Source organism: Chaetodon auriga, chromosome 13, assembly GCF_051107435.1.
Source record: "Chaetodon auriga isolate fChaAug3 chromosome 13, fChaAug3.hap1, whole genome shotgun sequence".
Classification (NCBI taxonomy): domain Eukaryota; kingdom Metazoa; phylum Chordata; class Actinopteri; order Chaetodontiformes; family Chaetodontidae; genus Chaetodon; species Chaetodon auriga.
Window position 1 is genome coordinate 18,912,882 of NC_135086.1, and position 17,466 is coordinate 18,930,347.

The window sequence follows — 17,466 nt, forward strand, 5'->3', positions numbered from 1 at the left end:
AGAATTCCAGTGACCTCCTAAACTGTATTATTTCATCTTTTCTTGTATACCATGATAAAGACTTCATTTTATCTGTCAATCCCAGGGACAAAAAAAAAACATGAAAAAGTGCAGTGACTTTGATAAAGAACAAAAGATCAGCGCTGATGCAACCACACACAGCCCTGCAAGCAACAAGGCCAATAGTAAAGCAGAGTCTGAGGAAAATGAAAAGAAGAAAGAAACCAGCAAGAAAGAAGGCACAGGAACAGCAATCCAGCAGGGTGTAGTGACACACCCTGCCACTGAACCAAATGTACACCAGAAATCCATATCACCAGGTAAACCTGAGACTCCTGGTTCTTCTGACACCATTCAAATTCAAGCAGGTGACCTTCACACGGCTTTAACATCGCCCTCTCCAGGTGGAAATGAAACATCCAACAATCCTCACACACCTTAAACACGCAAGCTCAAGACTGCAAGTCCTGAAGAGGGATAACATGCCTTGTTGTCTTGGCAAAGTCACATTAGTCTCTGTCATTTCCTCTGTAAGCTGTATTAAAAAAGACAATCTCAACTCCAGAGGACCTGCAACTAGATATTGTATGCCACATATATGATCTCTGGTCTAAAATAGAGCAATAGTAGTACTTTGTATAGGATGAGCACCTAGATAAAGTTATGAACCCAGTACTTCTGTGGACGATGTAGTATTCACAAACTGAACATTTTGTAATGTGTTCCTTTGATAACAACAAATAAAATAATAAATAAATGAATGAATTAAATAAATATGTATGTGTTGTTGTTATATATACAACATTATTTCACAGCTAGATTAAAGCGAAAGTGAAAAAACACAGGCGTTAATGTGGAACTATCTGTCGACTGTGAGTTTCCTTACGGCGCAATTTTGCAGAACACTCGTTGCAGAGAGAAGCCGCGGATTTGATTTTACGCAGCTAGCAAGCTAGCACGTACTGTTTTGTGAAGAGTTTGATACACTGTTTTTCTCTGTCTCTAACAATGCCACACTTTTGATAGTCAGAGCCATAACTCAAACAAGCAAAAATCAAAATGAATCTCGACAGGCTTCGAAAGCGAGTACGACAGTACATCGACCAGGTAAGAATTATGATTCTTTTAGTTCCTGTGTTGCTAGCTAATGCTAGCTAGAAGACAAACCTGGCGTCAATTGTGGCAAACCTTCATAGTTTGCCTGCTCTGGCTAATTTAAAGCTATTGCCCGGTCAGACAGCAAAATGTATGTTTGAGTGACTCTCACCCTGTCTTTGTGTATGTTTGCAGCAACAGTATCAAAGTGCTCTGTTTTGGGCCGACAAGATAGCATCCCTTTCTCACGGTGAGTGAGTGCCGTTAGTGCTGTTTACGACTAACGCTAGCCGGAATTACAGTGTAACTAAATAAACCTCCAATATGTCACCTATAGGTACAAAGCTGATGTTAGTAGGGCTGGAGATTTATAGGGAGAATAATGTTATTCGTGATTTGCATGTGTTTTGTTTGTCATTATTACGTATCATCAGCTGATAAGAAACTTTTTACTAATGCTGATGGCCGACGAAACAGCAACGTTAGCTTGCAAACAGCCTGCCAGTGATGATTTTGTAACGTCAGAAACTAGTGACCTTATGGTTAACTCTTTGCTTGGCATGCAGAGGATCCCCAGGATATCTACTGGCTAGCTCAGTGCCTTTACTTGACCTCACAGTACCACAGAGCCTCCCACGCCCTCCGTTCACGAAAACTTGATAAGGTAATCGTATGCCAATCAAAGATTAAGAATGAGTTATGCGGTTTATGTCAAAATGAAACCAATTGCAGCATTATCAGTGGCATATCCTCCCTGTGTCAGTCAGTCCTCAGTCTGAAAGAACACTTGTCTTCTCATACACAGTTGTACGGAGCCTGTCAGTATCTTGCTGCTAGGTGCCATGTAAGTAACTGGAAAACACATACTGTGTCAGTCTTAAACCCTCACCTTCAATCCCTACAATTTGCAGACTGTAATCCAGAGAAACCTGATAGATATTTTTCATTAGATTTACAATATTCTGGCGGTTTTGTCTAGTATGCTGCCAAAGAGTTCCAGCAGGCCTTGGATATCCTGGATGCAGAGGAGCCAGCCAGTAAGAAGCTGCTGGACAGGAGTGGGAAAGAGGACAGCGGGGCACCAGAGTCAACCAAGGACTGGGACATGTCCCCTGCTTCTGTAAGTTTGGGCTGCCGCTTAAATAAGGGAATATGATGAATACAGTCCATGATTTGCTTGGTACTAGGTGGTCTCACACATGAATATTGATTTAGAATTTTGATTTAGTGTGTAAGTGCTGCTCACTGTAAAATGAAATGTAAATGACTTTAATGCTAGCTTGGTAGCAATTTTAAAACAATCAGATTTTTCACAGAGGAAAACTTACCAAACAAATGAAATATCCTTTTCACCCTCAATTGTCGCATGAAATCATCGGTTTTATTTCAAAATCAGATTTAATTATGATTGTTAAAATACTGCTTAGCAGATTTGATGATCTGCACTGACTTTGTTGTGAGGGAGTTCACACGCTCAAAACAGTCCTGTGCTACTGGCTAGGATGGTAGTCTTGCTCTGAATGTAGATATAAAGTAATAAAACATCGTAGTAGCAGTTGAGTGCAGCAAGTGTGATTTTGATGGGAAAGTTATGTGACATGTAATGTTGACATAAGATATCTTCCATGTCAGCACGTTAGAGGTGTTTGAAATCGCTGCCTCAGTCCAGTCCTCTTAATGCTGTGGGTGGAGCTTTAACACTATATGAAGTTATGAGTGATATTTTGGACATTTACTTGAGACTCGCATTTCTTCTCTCCCTCTTCCCTCTCTGAAATATTTCAGGTCAGCAGCTCCATCTGCCTCCTACGAGGTAAGATCTATGATGCCATGGACAACAGACCACTGGCCACCTCCAGCTACAAAGAGGCCTTGAAACTGGATGTGTACTGCTTTGAAGCCTTTGACCTTTTAACGTCCCACCACATGTTGACGGCACAGGAAGGTGAGGCTGATCTGTGGCGATGCTGTGCACCGATTTGTAATTTTCAACACACACGTGCCATTTATTAACATTTCAATAACATGTTCATTTTTCAATAGAGAAAGAATTCCTTGACTTGCTTCCTCTGAGTCAACAGTGCACTGAGGAAGAGGAAGAGCTGTTACACTTCCTATTTGAGAATAAGTTAAAGAAGGTAAGGGGCTCTGCATTTAGTTTGGAAAGTTATTTTATATTATATATGTGTATCCATTATTGTCCAAAAATGATTAAAAGCACATCATTAAGCCACATCGTTGCACATGATGATCGTCAAAATAAATTCAGATGCTCTCGTGTTTCATGAACATGCATGCACAAACCAAATGGTGCTCTCCAGTATAATCATTATAAATTGAAATGCAAATGCATATTATGGATATTCTGGCTTGTTTTTGTTCTGACCCCTCTTCATCTGTCTCCTTGTCTCCTCTCCTTGCTCTATCTCTGCTCCCACTGAATCATATTTAAACCCCACACCCACCTTTGACACGCATGCATAAACACACACACACACACTCTTGTTTTCCTTCCCACTGCAGTATAACAAGCCCAGTGATTTGGTGGTGCCGGAGATGGTCAATGGTCTTCAAGACAACTTGGATGTTGTAGTGTCTCTTGCTGAGAGGCATTATTATAACTGTGATTTCAAGATGTGCTACAAACTCACATCGATGTAGGTGTCCTCAGGTTTCCTCTTAGTTTGTTATTTATTTTTGCGTGTCTGAGTTTTGATTGTTGAATCATAGTTCATGCAAACAAAGGTGAATTCAGATTTTATTTCCTTTGACTATTGACTGACTGGGAGTGATTGAAGGTTGAAAGATATTTCACTGACCTTGTGTTTCCCACTAGAAAGTTGACACAAGTTGATTTTCTCAGTTATCATTTTGTGTTTTTGCTGAAATGATGTGGACATTGATGGGTAGCTTAGCCAAAGTAAAATAGCTGTTTTTCTTAGATATGCACACATTTGACTTTGTTCTTTTTTTAATCTGAAGTAGACAAGTGATTTGGATTCCACACTGTGAAAATGTTAAAACGTTGCTGAATTTCCCTGCTGGGGATCAGAAAAGGTTCATCTTATGTCAGCCTGATAAAAACCTGAAAGACCATTGAACACAGCTCTGTTCCTGTGTTTCAGGGTGATGGTTAAAGACCCCTTCCATGCCAACTGTTTGCCAGTCCACATAGGAACTCTGGTGGAGCTTGGAAAAGCAAATGGTAAAATCTCTATCACTCATTAGTTCATGCATAAAGAATGTTTGGCTTGATTGCTTTGGCCTGCCCATCAGTATAATGCTTCAAGCCGTTTTGTTTTCTTTCCCCGTGCAGAGTTGTTTTACCTCTCGCACAAACTCGTAGATTTGTATCCCAGCAACCCAGTAAGTGTTACAACTATATCACTATACATCTATTTCCCTGTTTACATAATTTACTGTATTTGATAACCAAATAAAACTTTTTATCAGGTATCCTGGTTTGCTGTTGGGTGCTATTATCTCATGGTTGGCCATAAAAACGAACATGCTCGCCGATACCTGAGGTATGCATTCATTCACTCAAAAGGAATGACATCTGTATGAGAACACAGTCAGGGTGTTCAGGGTCACTTATATACACTGGGTATTGTGTATCTCTTGTAGCAAAGCCACCACGCTGGAGAGGACGTATGGTCCTGCGTGGATTGCCTATGGCCATTCCTTCGCAGTGGAGAGTGAGCATGACCAAGCCATGGCTGCCTACTTCACTGCTGCCCAGCTGATGAAAGGGTGGGTACACGTCCTGGAGTTCTCACCTCCATATCTTTTATAAGTGGATGTCTTTGTAGCTGTACTAGGTTCAGAGTTAATGTGAAAAAACATACCTGTCCTGTCAGCCTATATCATAAACAGGAGCTGCGATAAAGAAAAGCGTATCTCTTTAAGTGATGTCTTTTGAAATGGTAATGCTGTGTTGGAGAGCAGGAACAGACAATCGGTCAGTAAAACCCAATCATAAGATCGGAACACGTCCAGTCTTGTGTGACATCTCCTGCACTCTCTGATCCAGGTGTCACTTGCCCATGCTCTACATCGGCCTGGAGTACGGTCTGACCAACAACTCCAAGCTGGCTGAACGTTTCTTCAGCCAGGCTCTTAGTATCGCTCCAGAGGACCCGTTTGTCATCCATGAGGTGGCGGTGGTTGCCTTCCAAAATGGAGAGTGAGTCACGCAGTCACAAACACACACAGTAACACTTAGGCCTCTACTTTGACAATGTCATTGGCAGCACGAACCTACGTTGGCACACAGCGGTGGTATTTGTAAAAGTTGGTTTTAAAGTCTGTTTTAAAATGCGACGTGTGTCAGCTGTCCAGCCATAAAAGTGACTGTACAGCTGAAATAAAATCACTGAATGGCCAATAACCTGCTCGACAAAATGAGGAGCGGCTATGATGCTTTTCTTTGAAAGCTTTCTTTCTGTTGGTGCAGCCATGTCTGCTGCTGTTCATTTTTGCCTGGAAGTGTCACAGCTGGCAGAAAGATTTAGATCAAATGACAGCAATTTGTATTACGTCGAGCATCAGCTAATACTTACACTTTGAACTAACTACCATTAAATTGTACCATCTTATGGAGAAGATCTGAAGTATCCCTTCATCGAGTTGAATTGGTCTGATTACAAAAATACATATTTTCTCATATAACCCCAGTGGCAGAGTGTAAACTCTGTACTGGCCCTTCAAAGATAGGAAAACATGAACACAAATTTGAATAATTCATACTGCGTCTTAATACATACTTACCTTATTGAAAATTCAGATGTGCTGCAAGAATGTTTTTCATGTCTGTTGTTTCAGCTGGAAGACAGCAGAGAGGCTGTTTCTTGATGCAATGGAGAAGATCAAAGCCATAGGGAATGAGGCAAGTGCTAATTTATTTAATGGAAGTATAAACATGTGAATGATGAGCATCTTGAAAACATGACTGTGTCATTGCGAGGGTTACTTAATGTGTTCTCTTTGCTATTTTTCTTTAAATTTAAGGTTACTGTGGACAAATGGGAGCCTTTGTTAAACAACTTGGGTCACGTGTGTCGGAAATTGAAGTAAGTGTAGAGCCAGTTCTTTAATTAAGGAAGGTTGGTTCGAGTGCACTTTGCTATAATTTATTCATTCCCCTCCTTATGTTATTTTCTTTGTTTGTTTTTTTTCCACCAACCTGCTACAGACTATTTTCAGAGATGTGCTTAAGACATGTTCTGTTGCAGTCATTCAGCATAGGTAGGGTCTTCATTGAGAATTCATGAAAAAGCCTTTCATGAATTATGCATAGGCACCACTCAATAGATATAAGGGGCTCACAAAATGTGTGCCACACAAGTGGTTGTTCTGAGAGGCTTGGATAGTTCGAGCGTTTCATCCATACAAAGTGAACGCCTCGGAGGTTGTTGGTGCGTCATCGAAGCATCGTTTTTAGTCATGACACCTTCATTAAATTGGCTCACCTCACTCAGTCACTCTCAGCAGACAGATGTCTACAAAGAAGACCATTTTGGTCTTTTGGTCATCGTCAGACGAGATCTTCATATACCTGCCAACATTCACCAAAACGATAGCAGCAGCAATTTGCGGGTACACGTCAATGTTGCCACCTTCAAGCAGTCAGTGTTACAGACCACGGACTGGAGGATTGAGTAGCAAATATGTCGTATTTAGCAAAATAACTTCTTTGTTGCACTCTTTGCCTAAAATGGCACCAGTTTCAAACTTGCACTTGCTGTTGCGTTCCTTGTCTGTAGATGGCGTACACTGCATGGCTGTCCTGATGTTGCTGGCACTTTGCAAATGGATGACATTGGCTGAGCCTGGCCACATCCATACAAAGTCACATTTATGCTAACATCTGCTTATGTTGACTGCACTGAGATCGTCTTTGTGTGTAACTGTGTTTGTTTCCATAGAAAGTACGACCAGGCTCTGGAGTACCACCGTCAGGCGCTGGTGTTAATCCCTCAGCACGCCTCCACTTACGCTGCCATAGGATACGTACACAGCCTCATGGGCGACTTTGAGAGCGCCATCGACTACTTTCATACGGTGAAGTGTTCTTATTAGCTATAAGACAGAAGCAGTAAACACTGCTAGCTGCATAAAGCTGAACCTATAATGAAGACTAAATAGAAAAGGATATTGTGGAGTAAAAAAGTGCATCAGCTGTGATTGGTTGATTTGATTTTTGCTTTTGTAAGCAGTGCTTGATGTTGGTTTGGATTCTTCTTGTGCAGGCACTTGGACTGAAAAGGGACGACACTTTCTCTGTGACGATGCTCGGCCACTGTATTGAGATGTACATTGGTGACACAGATGCCTACATAGGTAGGATGCAGCTCTACTGCAGTCTCACAGGATTTGTTTTTGGCCTTTAATGGCTGGCATGAAAATTTAAGTTATTTCATTATCACAAATTCAAATGAAGTCTTTGACAAGAATTTGAAAACAGTGTGTTGTCATGTGTCTCCACTAAGGCACAGACATCAATGACAAGGTGCGAGGCAGCTTGAACACTCCAGCGCTGATGAAGATGCTGAACACTTCAGAGCCCAGTGACCTCCTAGCCACGCCAAGGTTGGAAGACACCAGCATCACGTCCTTGGAAACGCCATTGTCTAATCAGGACAAGATGATGCTGGAGACGCCTCTGCGACTCTCTCTGACCCTGGAGTGCGATATGTATGAGAGTGATGTGATGTTAGACACCTTGTCAGACACCAGCACGTGATCTCACCCCGTCAGGAGGTGGAACTGACGTAGCAACAGGTTGTCATAGGTACACATATCCGAGCCCAAGGACAACTATCAAACCAAAACTTTGGCACCTGTCCTCCACCAAAGGTTTCCTGTGGATTCTCCCTCTCGTGCATTAGATATGGTTGTTTCTGTAAGTGACAAAACATAGAACATGCCATTGTGAACATTATGAACGTGAGTAAAAGAGTGTGAATTTGTATACAGCGCCTGCTGTACGTCATGTTAATTTTGCATGAGTGCACTTTAAAAGGGGAATTGACATGTGCCTTGGTTCAGGGGTTGAGTGCTTGGTTTAGCATTGAACTTTGGGTGTAGCTTGAAGACGCTGGGAATATGTGGTCCTCTGACACTTGATTGAACAGAGGAAACACAGCCGCACACCTCACATCAGATCTTAAAGACTATAGTCACTTATTGCTGCCTGTGGCAGGATGCTCCGTGTCGCTTAACCTGTGGACTTACACCTTGAATAAAGAGCCAGCTAAATACAAGCAGTTTCGGTGAAAACAATTCCTGGAAAATTCCTACAATAAACCATGCATTTATCTTAAAAGATATTAGCACTTCTGTGTTTTGTGTTAATCAGAATAAAGTGTTTGATATGTAAACCCACAGAACATATGTGTTTATGGCAATAGGGCTGGGAGATTTTGCAGCAACCTGTTGGAGCGTGAACTCTTGCATAGTTATAAGCATGTGCTAGTAAAAAATCATTTTAGTCTTAATGGCAACTAAACTTTAAAGAGATGCTTTGATAATTATCCTGAGATTTGCTCATATAGTTACAATTACTAGTAACTAATTAATTGAATAATAATTAATAATTAAACCAAACATCCTTACAAAATTTGTTTTTCCAATTTTTTCACGTGTTGAATGTTGTTCCACACAACTCCTATAACATGCGGACATTTACTACTGTGGAGTATAAACGTGTTAAAGCCTGCCTGTGTCTGTTTTAAAGCGGTGATTCAGTTGCAGTTCATGTGTACAGAAGCAATGTAAAGCAGAGCGTTTCCCGCTGGATTCCAGCCCTCCACAGACAAACCACGTGATGTGTGGATGCTGTGAAGCGGTCTGGAGATCAGACCATCCTCATCCTCTCAAATGTCATGTTCTGGGGGAGGAGTGAGATCTCCGAGCCTCGCATGAAAACACAACTCTTCTCCATCCCATCTGACATTCCCAGGCCGGACTCCTCCGTTCACCTCCGGAGCCTTTTTTTTTTTTTTTTCCAATGGACAGCGTCTGCTGTACATTCAGGAGAGATGGGCTGCACTCCGTCTAAATCCGCCGTCATTTACAGCCAAGACAAGGTCTGTCGGGATCTGGACACCTGCTCCACTTTTGTTCCCAGCCTGAAGAGCTCCGTGTCGACCCCAGAGAAACCTCGGATGTGTGTGGAGGCCAGCAATGGCAGGCAAACTTTCCTCAGTGGTGAGTTTATGGTGCGTTCATGAAACCAAATCCCTGCATCTGAAACAGCACCATGCTGCTCCACAGTGTAATGATCCAGCCGATCCGTGCGATGATTTATTGCTACTTGGAAAATGGCTTGAAGATGATGGAACAGCGAAATCCAGCCACCTGGCCGAGCTAAATGAATGCCCTTTTTATTTTCCCCTCAGTTCCCTGCCGAGACGACCACGGGCGGTCTGTGAGCCAGTCCTACCCTGACTGCTGGAGCTCTGCGGGCAGCGGCGCTCCAGGCAGCTCGTGTTGTCCGGATCAGTTCAGCGTGCAGCCCCGCAGCCCGACCCCGGACCAGCGCGGTGAAACGGAGGGCTGCGGGGCTGCAGCCTTGTGCAGTGGCGCCGGGACATAGACTGATCAGCACAACAAGGGGGGGTCGGTTTACTTTGACACGACACACACCTGTTGAGTGCAAAAACTGTTATTATGCAGTGATGCAGCGAAGGTTTTTATGAAAAATATAGTGATCTGCGGTAAAAATCGGCAGGAGACATTTCTGATAACTCATTATTTCTCTGATGATGGTTGTGATTATGATATTGGAAAAAAATGCACCACCATGTAGTGAAGTGGTGTGCTTGGTTGAATTTGACATGATGCATATTTTGTTTGGAATATAAATATCTGCATAGGTTAAGAATGTTGTGGACAGTAACGAAGGACATTTACTCAAGTATTGTACTTGAGTACAGTTTTGGGGTACTTGTACTTGAGTAATGTCATTTTATGCTCCTTTATACTTCTACTCCACTGCAATTCAGGGGAAAATATTATACTTTTTACTTCACTACATTCATTTGATGTAGTTTTTAATGACTGTACCGTTTCAGATTAATAATACACTATGTAATCAACCAATAAATTATGATATATTATTTAAGATGTGTTGTATTGGCCCCATGGAGGAAATACACAAGCCACCGAGCAGTATATTAAGATCAGCCCCACCTTCACCATCTGCAACATTAAAGTGCTGTACACATAAACACATCAATAATGTAATCCAATAATGTAATATGCATCATTTTGAAAAAGACGGTTACATACAATACACGCGAGGGATTGCACGCGCAATTCATAATTCCCTCCCCTGCCCCAGTAATAGTGATGCAGTCCCGGAAAGTAGCCCAAAACAATGAGGATATGAACACATCAATACTCTAAAATCCCAAAAAACCTCGGCAGGATCAGTCGCTCGTGCTCTTATCTTTGTTTCACATCTGATCGGGTGTCCCCCGCGAGGTATGTATAGACACAGTTCAGAGTGGCACGAGCGCATCCCAAGCTGCCCGTGTAAATCTCTCTCCGCTCGCGATATCACCATACTCTCGCGAACACACAGTGACTTGACGCGGACGAGAGGGAGATGGAGAGAAATGAGGTCTGAAAAGGACCAAATGACCGCTGGCAAGGAGAAAAGCGTCGTCGAGATACAGTTTAGAGACGCGAGAGAGCAAGAAAACACTCCCCCCAAGCAGAAAGAAGAGAAGAAAGAGGTTTTTACCAAGGTACGTAGCCGAGCGGCTTGCGATGTGTCGCATTGTTTACGCGGAGTGGAAAACAGACATGGAGGAGGCATGGAGGGAGGTGGGATCAATTCAGCACCGCGGACAGCGACGACGTGGAGGAAGAACTAGATTGACGACGCTGTCGCTGTGTGTCCAGCCTGTCAGCTACACCTATAACCTCATATCAGATTAGATTTCACTGTTGACATTTGCAGCTAGTGTTCGAAGAAATGTAGTAAACACAGGAGACTGTCGCCATGTCCAGTCTGTACTCGCGCTCTCAGCATTTATGTCATCAATCCCGGTTTGAGGCTCCAAATCCTCATTTCCCCAGTCGCCAAGTTGTCCTGTGAATATGAGTAATGCTGCAAGTAGCCATGGTTTTCAATATTTATTGCACTATAATTGAGTTATAGTGTATAAAATGTCAAAAATATTGACTGAATCCACCTGCAGGTCCCAGAGCCCAAAGTGATGCCTTTAAAATGCTTATTTTGTTATATTCATGTACTCAAGGCCTTGACATAAAATAAACATGCCCCTTTTTATTTTCCTTAAGTGTCTTTAAGGTTAACAAGAACTCTGTCAGACAGTATTATCTCTGGGTAGCTTTTTATTTATTTATTATTGTTTAATATTTTATTGCTGCACCATTACATCAAATCAAATATTCTATTTGTCTTGTGCATCATTTTAGACACCTTAAAGTTCTGTTGGTTTGATCAGTGTTTGCCTTTAGCATTAGTTTATAATAACCGGCCCACTGGCAGATCAGGGAGGTTTAAGGACTGAAACTCAAACAGTGTTGCATTGCACTCTAGAAAGTAAAGCATGTGAAGCTCCAGAAATGCTGCAACCCACACTTCCCCGAACACAACTCAGTCATGTATATTTTGTGCCTGGTAAACATTGTCATCTTTCAAACTGCACAACCACAGTTTGTCATGCAGGCTCCCCCAGAGCCACATTATAGAGCAGAGCTTGGTCATTCTTTAATATGTGATTACAGGTGGTGCTCCGAAGGCTTCCGCCGAACCTGTCAAAGGACCAGCTGGAGGAGCAGCTCAGTCCGCTTCCATCCTATGACTATTTTGAGTTCTTTCCAGCTGATCAAAGGTAATTATGATAAACGAACAAAGAGCTTACGCTACACTCGTGCTCATGATAGGATGTCTTGTTGCTTTCCCCTTTACATGAGAATGGGTATGACTTCTCCTCTTTCTCCCCCTCTCTTCCCACAGTCTTTACCCCCACCTGTTCTCCAGAGCATACATCAACTTCAAAAACCCTGAAGATATCCTGCTGTTCAGGGACCGATTTGATGGTTATGTCTTCATTGACAACAAGGGTATTTCATGATTTTCTTTGACTTCAGTTTGTCTTTGTGGCCAGTGTGGAGGTGATGAACGTGGGCGCGCAGTGCAATCTATTCTGCTGTATTAAATGCAAACAAAAGCATGTTTGTTTTACAGCTACAGGCTGAATATTATGGACAGAGAGGTGGCTTTAGAGCTTTTGTTGCCATTGTTACTATCTGACAGCGGGTCTGTTAAATGATGAGCTGCCTTTTGTTTCAATATTGACTCAGGTCAGGAGTATCCTGCAGTGGTAGAGTTTGCCCCCTTCCAGAAAATCTCCAAGAAGAAGCTAAAAAAGAAAGATGCCAAAGCTGGGAGCATTGAAGAAGGTACTGAAATGCAAAGCTTGAGCCGTCATAAGAAGCTGTCCTGATGTGCAGTAGACAGAATATTTAACATGGAAATATATTCTCCCTTCCTGGATTTAAGACAGTAAATCAATATTTGGTATTTTTTGATGATCAAACATATGCTGCTTTCATTAATATTCATTTTGGCCCCGTCAGACCCAGAATATAAGCGGTTCTTGGAGAATTACTCATGTGACGAGGAGAAGTCTATGGCCAACCCCGAGACTCTGCTGGGAGAGATAGAGGCCAAGACCAGAGAGCTCATAGGTACAGTACAGATGCACTGAGGATTATTTTACAGGGAATCATTCGGATATGTTTCAAGAGTCAGACGTATATCAGTAGCAGCTACGCTCAACATCTGTCTACCTCTCATCCCTTTGTTCGCTTTCAGCCAAACGAACGACACCGCTGTTGGAGTACATCAAAAATAAGAAAATTGAGAAACAAGTAAGGAAGAAAAAAAAATGCTTCGACGTAAATATCCACACAATGTTTTAAAACTTGACAGTTTTTTTTCCTCATGTGCGACATCTTTCTTTCCAGAGAATAAGAGAGGAGAAGAGAGAGGAGAGGAGAAGAAGAGAGCTCGAAAAGAAACGGCAACGGGAGGAGGAAAAGAGAAAGCGACGAGAGGAGGAGAGGCGCAAACGAAAAGAGGCAGAGAAGCAGAAGAAGCTGTCTGATAAGGACATCAAAATTAAGGTAATCCTTCATCACCACAGAACGCTTTCACAGTATCTTGTTTCATTCATCTTCGGACTGTGTAGCATGGAATTATGGATTCTGTTAAATCTCACGTTATCCGCATGCTGTAGCTCCTGAAGAAGAGTGACAGGGACGATGACGTGGATTCAGACCGAATGAAGGACAAAAGTGACATTGGGGAGACAGACAGAGGCAAATGGGAGAAAGCTGGAGGACAAATGAAGTCAAAAGACTCCAAAGACAAGTAAGCATTGTGAAATGGTTCACTGTGGCTGAGCAGCTGTCTGTCACAGGCCACTAAAAAAGATTTGGTATCAGTTCACATTCAGGGATACTCAGGGTATCCAAGCAAGTCACTAGGACCTGAAAGGACCCTCCCATTTAATGGATTCTTTACCTTCTGATGGAAGACTGTGGAACAGCTGCAATAAAATATAGATATCAGCATTTACAGCTGTAGCTTGATCGGGTAATAGAAAGTGAAAAACACACAATGCTTTACTGAGGAGATCAATAAAGCCTGCACTGATACATGTGTTTCCATGAGACATCAATCCTGCACGTTTCAATGTCAGAAGATTTATTTCAGAGGGTCAGGGGTCAGGCAGTCAAGAGGAGCGGTCTGTCCTGATTAATTACTCCAGCAAATCTGCGTGTTTATTTTATTAATTAAAGCATTAACATGTTGTTCCTAACCAGTAATAAAATAATGAAGGTCATGATTTTTGATCTCAACAAAGGTGGTAGCACCTACATTCAAAACGAAGCAGGCACTCACTGGATAATGACAAGGTGTCTTATTAAATGTACAAACACTAGATGTGATTTCGTAAACACATGGGAAAAGCAGTCTGATTCCACCTCACTTGATCTGCTATGAAACAAAAAACTTGTGACAAACAAACACCCGTCTATAAACTGCTACCAGGAATTTTCATGAAAACAACTGTGTAATAATTATGCGTCCGGTGTCTTTGCAATCTCCTCTCTGACCACTAGAGGTCAGCCAGAGAGTGACAAGGAGCAGAGGGAGCAGCACGGCCGCAGACAGAGAGAGAAGGATCACAGAGGGAAAGATGAAGAGAGGAAGCGACAGCGACACCACTATGAATTCGACAAGTTTATGCGTCGTAAAGATGAGACCAAATGGGGCAAAGGCTACTGCCAGGACCGAGCCAAGAAGGAGGGTCACCATCACGGCTATTCTTACTGTCCCGACAGCGGAGACAAACTGGGAAAGGAGGACAGGGAGGACCTGGGTAACAGGAAGGAACGCCTCCGAAACAAGGTGAGCGAGAAGGTGAGCATGAGGTGGGGGGGAGGTGACAACTAATTGCTCTGTCTCTCATGATATCTAGATGATTACCAGCTCAGAGAAATGACGTGTTTGTACTTTCAGTGTGTTTATGTCATAAAAACAGCTTCTCTTTCAGGACACCCAGTGCCTTGAGCCGTGAACTGAAGGTCTTAAAGCCAGTGCAGAGATAACACTTTTGCATATCCTGTGATATCAGTGGTCAGGCTCACTTGAGATCTGTGTGGGCAGTCGAAGGAATAAGCAGGACAAAGAAAATGAGTGTATACATATATATGTTGGTATGTATATTCAAATTGTGTGCTGCTTGTCTCTCCCATGTCCCTGCTCTCTTGTCTCCCTGCAGGACCGTCCAGCCATGCAGCTCTATCAGCCCGGCGCACGCAACAGGAAGCGCATGAGCTCCGCAGGCAAAGGCTATGACTGCATCCCCGTGGGCCACTCGCCCGAACCCGGGACGGAGCATTGTTACGAGGTCGTCAATCTGGCAACGGGGCTCGAGAAGGGGTTCGAGAAAAGCAAAGAAGAACAGTGAGCAGTCTGGGTGTTTGTAGGAATACAGAGAAATGATTTGGCTTTTCAGCGGAAGATGATGGTGACGAGTTTGACTGATTATCACTGAGCTTTTAAAAATAAGAAACTCCACTGAGGGAGAAAGGCACTTAAAAAGCAGACAGTCTTTTAGTCATGTTCATCTGCATTAGGCGTAATAAAATCAGAGCTTTGAACGTTGGTCAAGACTTTTGTTTTGCTGGAGCATGAACATTTTTAGTACACACACTACTTCAATTGTCTCGCTGTTTAGTATTCAAAGAATGATCAGAGCGTACCATGAAGTTGAATCCTTGGAATAAACCATGTGAAAAATACTGCGAACAGGGGCAACAACAGCTCTCACCTTTATGACAGCACAACCGTTAAGTTGATTTCTCAAAGATATTTGGTATATTTCATGCACTGTTTTGGTGCAGATGCACAGATTGATATAGTCACCTCCTGCAAAGTAGTTTTCAATTCCACCAAAGCTTTTCAAGCGTCATTTCCTTCTGTCTTTTTTGAAGTGTTTCCCAGTAAGAGGCACCTCTTGTTTGGTGACTAACACTTCCTACGCTGCAGCAAATCTTCTCATCAAGCCTTTGTAGTTTGTTTTTAGAAATTCTGTAGATTTTATTAAAGCAAAGTACAAAGAAAAGACAAACTGGCAAACTTTATTGTTTTTTTGGAAATATACACAATTTGATGTCTGCAACACATTCCAAAAAAGTTGTGACAAGGGCGTGTTTACCACTTTATTGTCTTACGTACGGAAGGACGTCTCTGAAAAAGACATCTGGCTGGGAGACTGTTGCTCCAGAACCTGTGTGTACCTCTCAGCATGAGTGGTGCCTTCACAGGTGTGCACGTGAACCATGCTGCATGCCTGTTGAACTTTGAGCTTGTAACAATGTGGATGGTCCTTTTCCCCTTCAGCTCAGAGGACACAATGGTCGTAATTTCCAAAAACAATCTGAAATGAGGACTCGTCCTTGCTTTGTATGGTCGAGTCTTAGCTTGTAATACCAAATGTAGACGCAGCAACGAACTGTGTTTACCAACAACAATTTTACATGTGAAAGAGGATCTTTCACAAAGTGAATAACTTCTCCATCCTTGCTTGTGAATGACTGAGTCTTTCCAGGATGCCCCTTTCATACCCAGTCATGATACTATCACCTGTTACCAATGAACCTGTTTACCTGTGGAATGTTCCAAACAGGTGTTTTTGGAGCATTCCACATCTTTCCCAGTCTTTAGTTGCTCCTGACCCAACTTGTTTGAAACATATTGCTGCATCAAATTCAGGATATTGTACCGAGTACATGTCAAAAAGGATGGTATGCTTTACACAGAGTCCCAGAAAATAAAAAAAAAAAAACAGAAACAGAAAACAGAAAAAATCCTGTGTGTATTTTTGTGCATAAAGGTGAGAGAATGAGAAGGGATAAGAGTTTTATTGATAAAAAAGGCAATATCAACATGTTTCACCGCTTTTCCCCAAATTTATATGTGTCTTTTTACATGTGGTCCGTCTTGTTCTTAAGTGTCACAAAACTGAGACATTATTTTTTTGTGAGCAAAGCTTTGTACGCCGTCACCCATGAGCCGAGAAGAACACATTCTCTACATTTCTATAAAGCATTTCCTAGAAATCAAATGTAAAGTTGCAAAGTGTGACACAGATAAATGCATTTTCTATGCCGTGTGCATGGTTTTCTATTGATTCTGTCATCTCAATGTAATGGAAAAGCCACAAATATTGATAAAGTGATATAGTCTGTTTACCAAGCCTTATGTTATTTTTGCACATGTCCTAACATTTGTCTGTCATACCTCTTGTATCTTTTTTTTCTTTAAGTAAGAAAATAAACCTACTCAACCGTTACAAGAAATTAAACTGTGTTCCAGTCATTGTGATAGTTCTCTGACAGTTTGGGTGAGGCAGCATTTATTCGCAGCACTACTCATAGTACATGTTACAAATGTCAGATATGAGTCAATTAGCAATGTATGAATACACAGCAGTAGCATACATTAGTGGATATAGAGATGCTTCAGTGTTTCACTAGTGATACTGAACGTAGAGGATCCAAATCTAAAATGAAACCCAGCCCTTGTTTCTTCCTGATTGTTAGCTGAGATCACAGTGATAGCTGAAGGCAGGCGGTATGTTGTAATCGATGTTATTGTTGTGGGTGATGATTTTCTTTTATCCAATGTGATACAATAATCAGAATAATCTCGCTGGCAGTTTCACACTGTCACTCAGATAAAGCAGAACTGTCATGATCAACAGGAAGCCAGCAGCACAAGATCACATCCCGTGAATTCTGTGAGCGCGGAGTCGA

The 17,466-nt window shown here is 42.2% G+C and overlaps 2 protein-coding genes and 1 long non-coding RNA gene across 4 annotated transcripts; all 3 read left to right on the plus strand.

Moving 5' to 3' along the window:
- The first annotated feature begins 908 nt into the window (after positions 1-908).
- cdc16 (cell division cycle 16 homolog (S. cerevisiae)) lies at positions 909-8,424 on the plus strand. The gene is made up of 18 exons (XM_076747776.1): positions 909-1,107; positions 1,291-1,345; positions 1,662-1,759; positions 1,901-1,939; positions 2,075-2,215; positions 2,881-3,040; positions 3,139-3,233; positions 3,619-3,752; positions 4,221-4,300; positions 4,412-4,461; positions 4,549-4,622; positions 4,723-4,848; positions 5,129-5,281; positions 5,920-5,983; positions 6,106-6,167; positions 7,023-7,158; positions 7,347-7,437; positions 7,587-8,424. The coding sequence occupies exons 1-18, from the start codon at positions 1,060-1,062 to the stop codon at positions 7,838-7,840; spliced, it is 1,860 nt and encodes a 619-aa protein (XP_076603891.1). The 5' UTR covers positions 909-1,059; the 3' UTR covers positions 7,841-8,424.
- An 806-nt stretch (positions 8,425-9,230) lies between these two features.
- On the plus strand, positions 9,231-10,222 carry LOC143330135 (uncharacterized). Its single transcript, XR_013077938.1, has 2 exons — positions 9,231-9,306; positions 9,498-10,222. It is a non-coding gene; the product is annotated as an uncharacterized LOC143330135 (long non-coding RNA).
- A 445-nt stretch (positions 10,223-10,667) lies between these two features.
- Positions 10,668-17,015, plus strand: upf3a (UPF3A regulator of nonsense mediated mRNA decay). Of its 2 annotated transcripts, none has more exons than XM_076746976.1 (10): positions 10,668-10,850; positions 11,860-11,966; positions 12,092-12,198; positions 12,439-12,537; positions 12,715-12,825; positions 12,953-13,008; positions 13,105-13,263; positions 13,377-13,510; positions 14,266-14,566; positions 14,928-17,015. In XM_076746976.1, the coding sequence occupies exons 1-10, from the start codon at positions 10,719-10,721 to the stop codon at positions 15,114-15,116; spliced, it is 1,395 nt and encodes a 464-aa protein (XP_076603091.1). In that variant the 5' UTR covers positions 10,668-10,718; the 3' UTR covers positions 15,117-17,015. The 2 variants fall into 2 exon arrangements, with proteins under 2 accessions (XP_076603091.1, XP_076603092.1); XM_076746977.1 differs by having other exon boundaries at positions 14,266-14,554.
- The last annotated feature ends 451 nt before the right edge of the window (positions 17,016-17,466 follow it).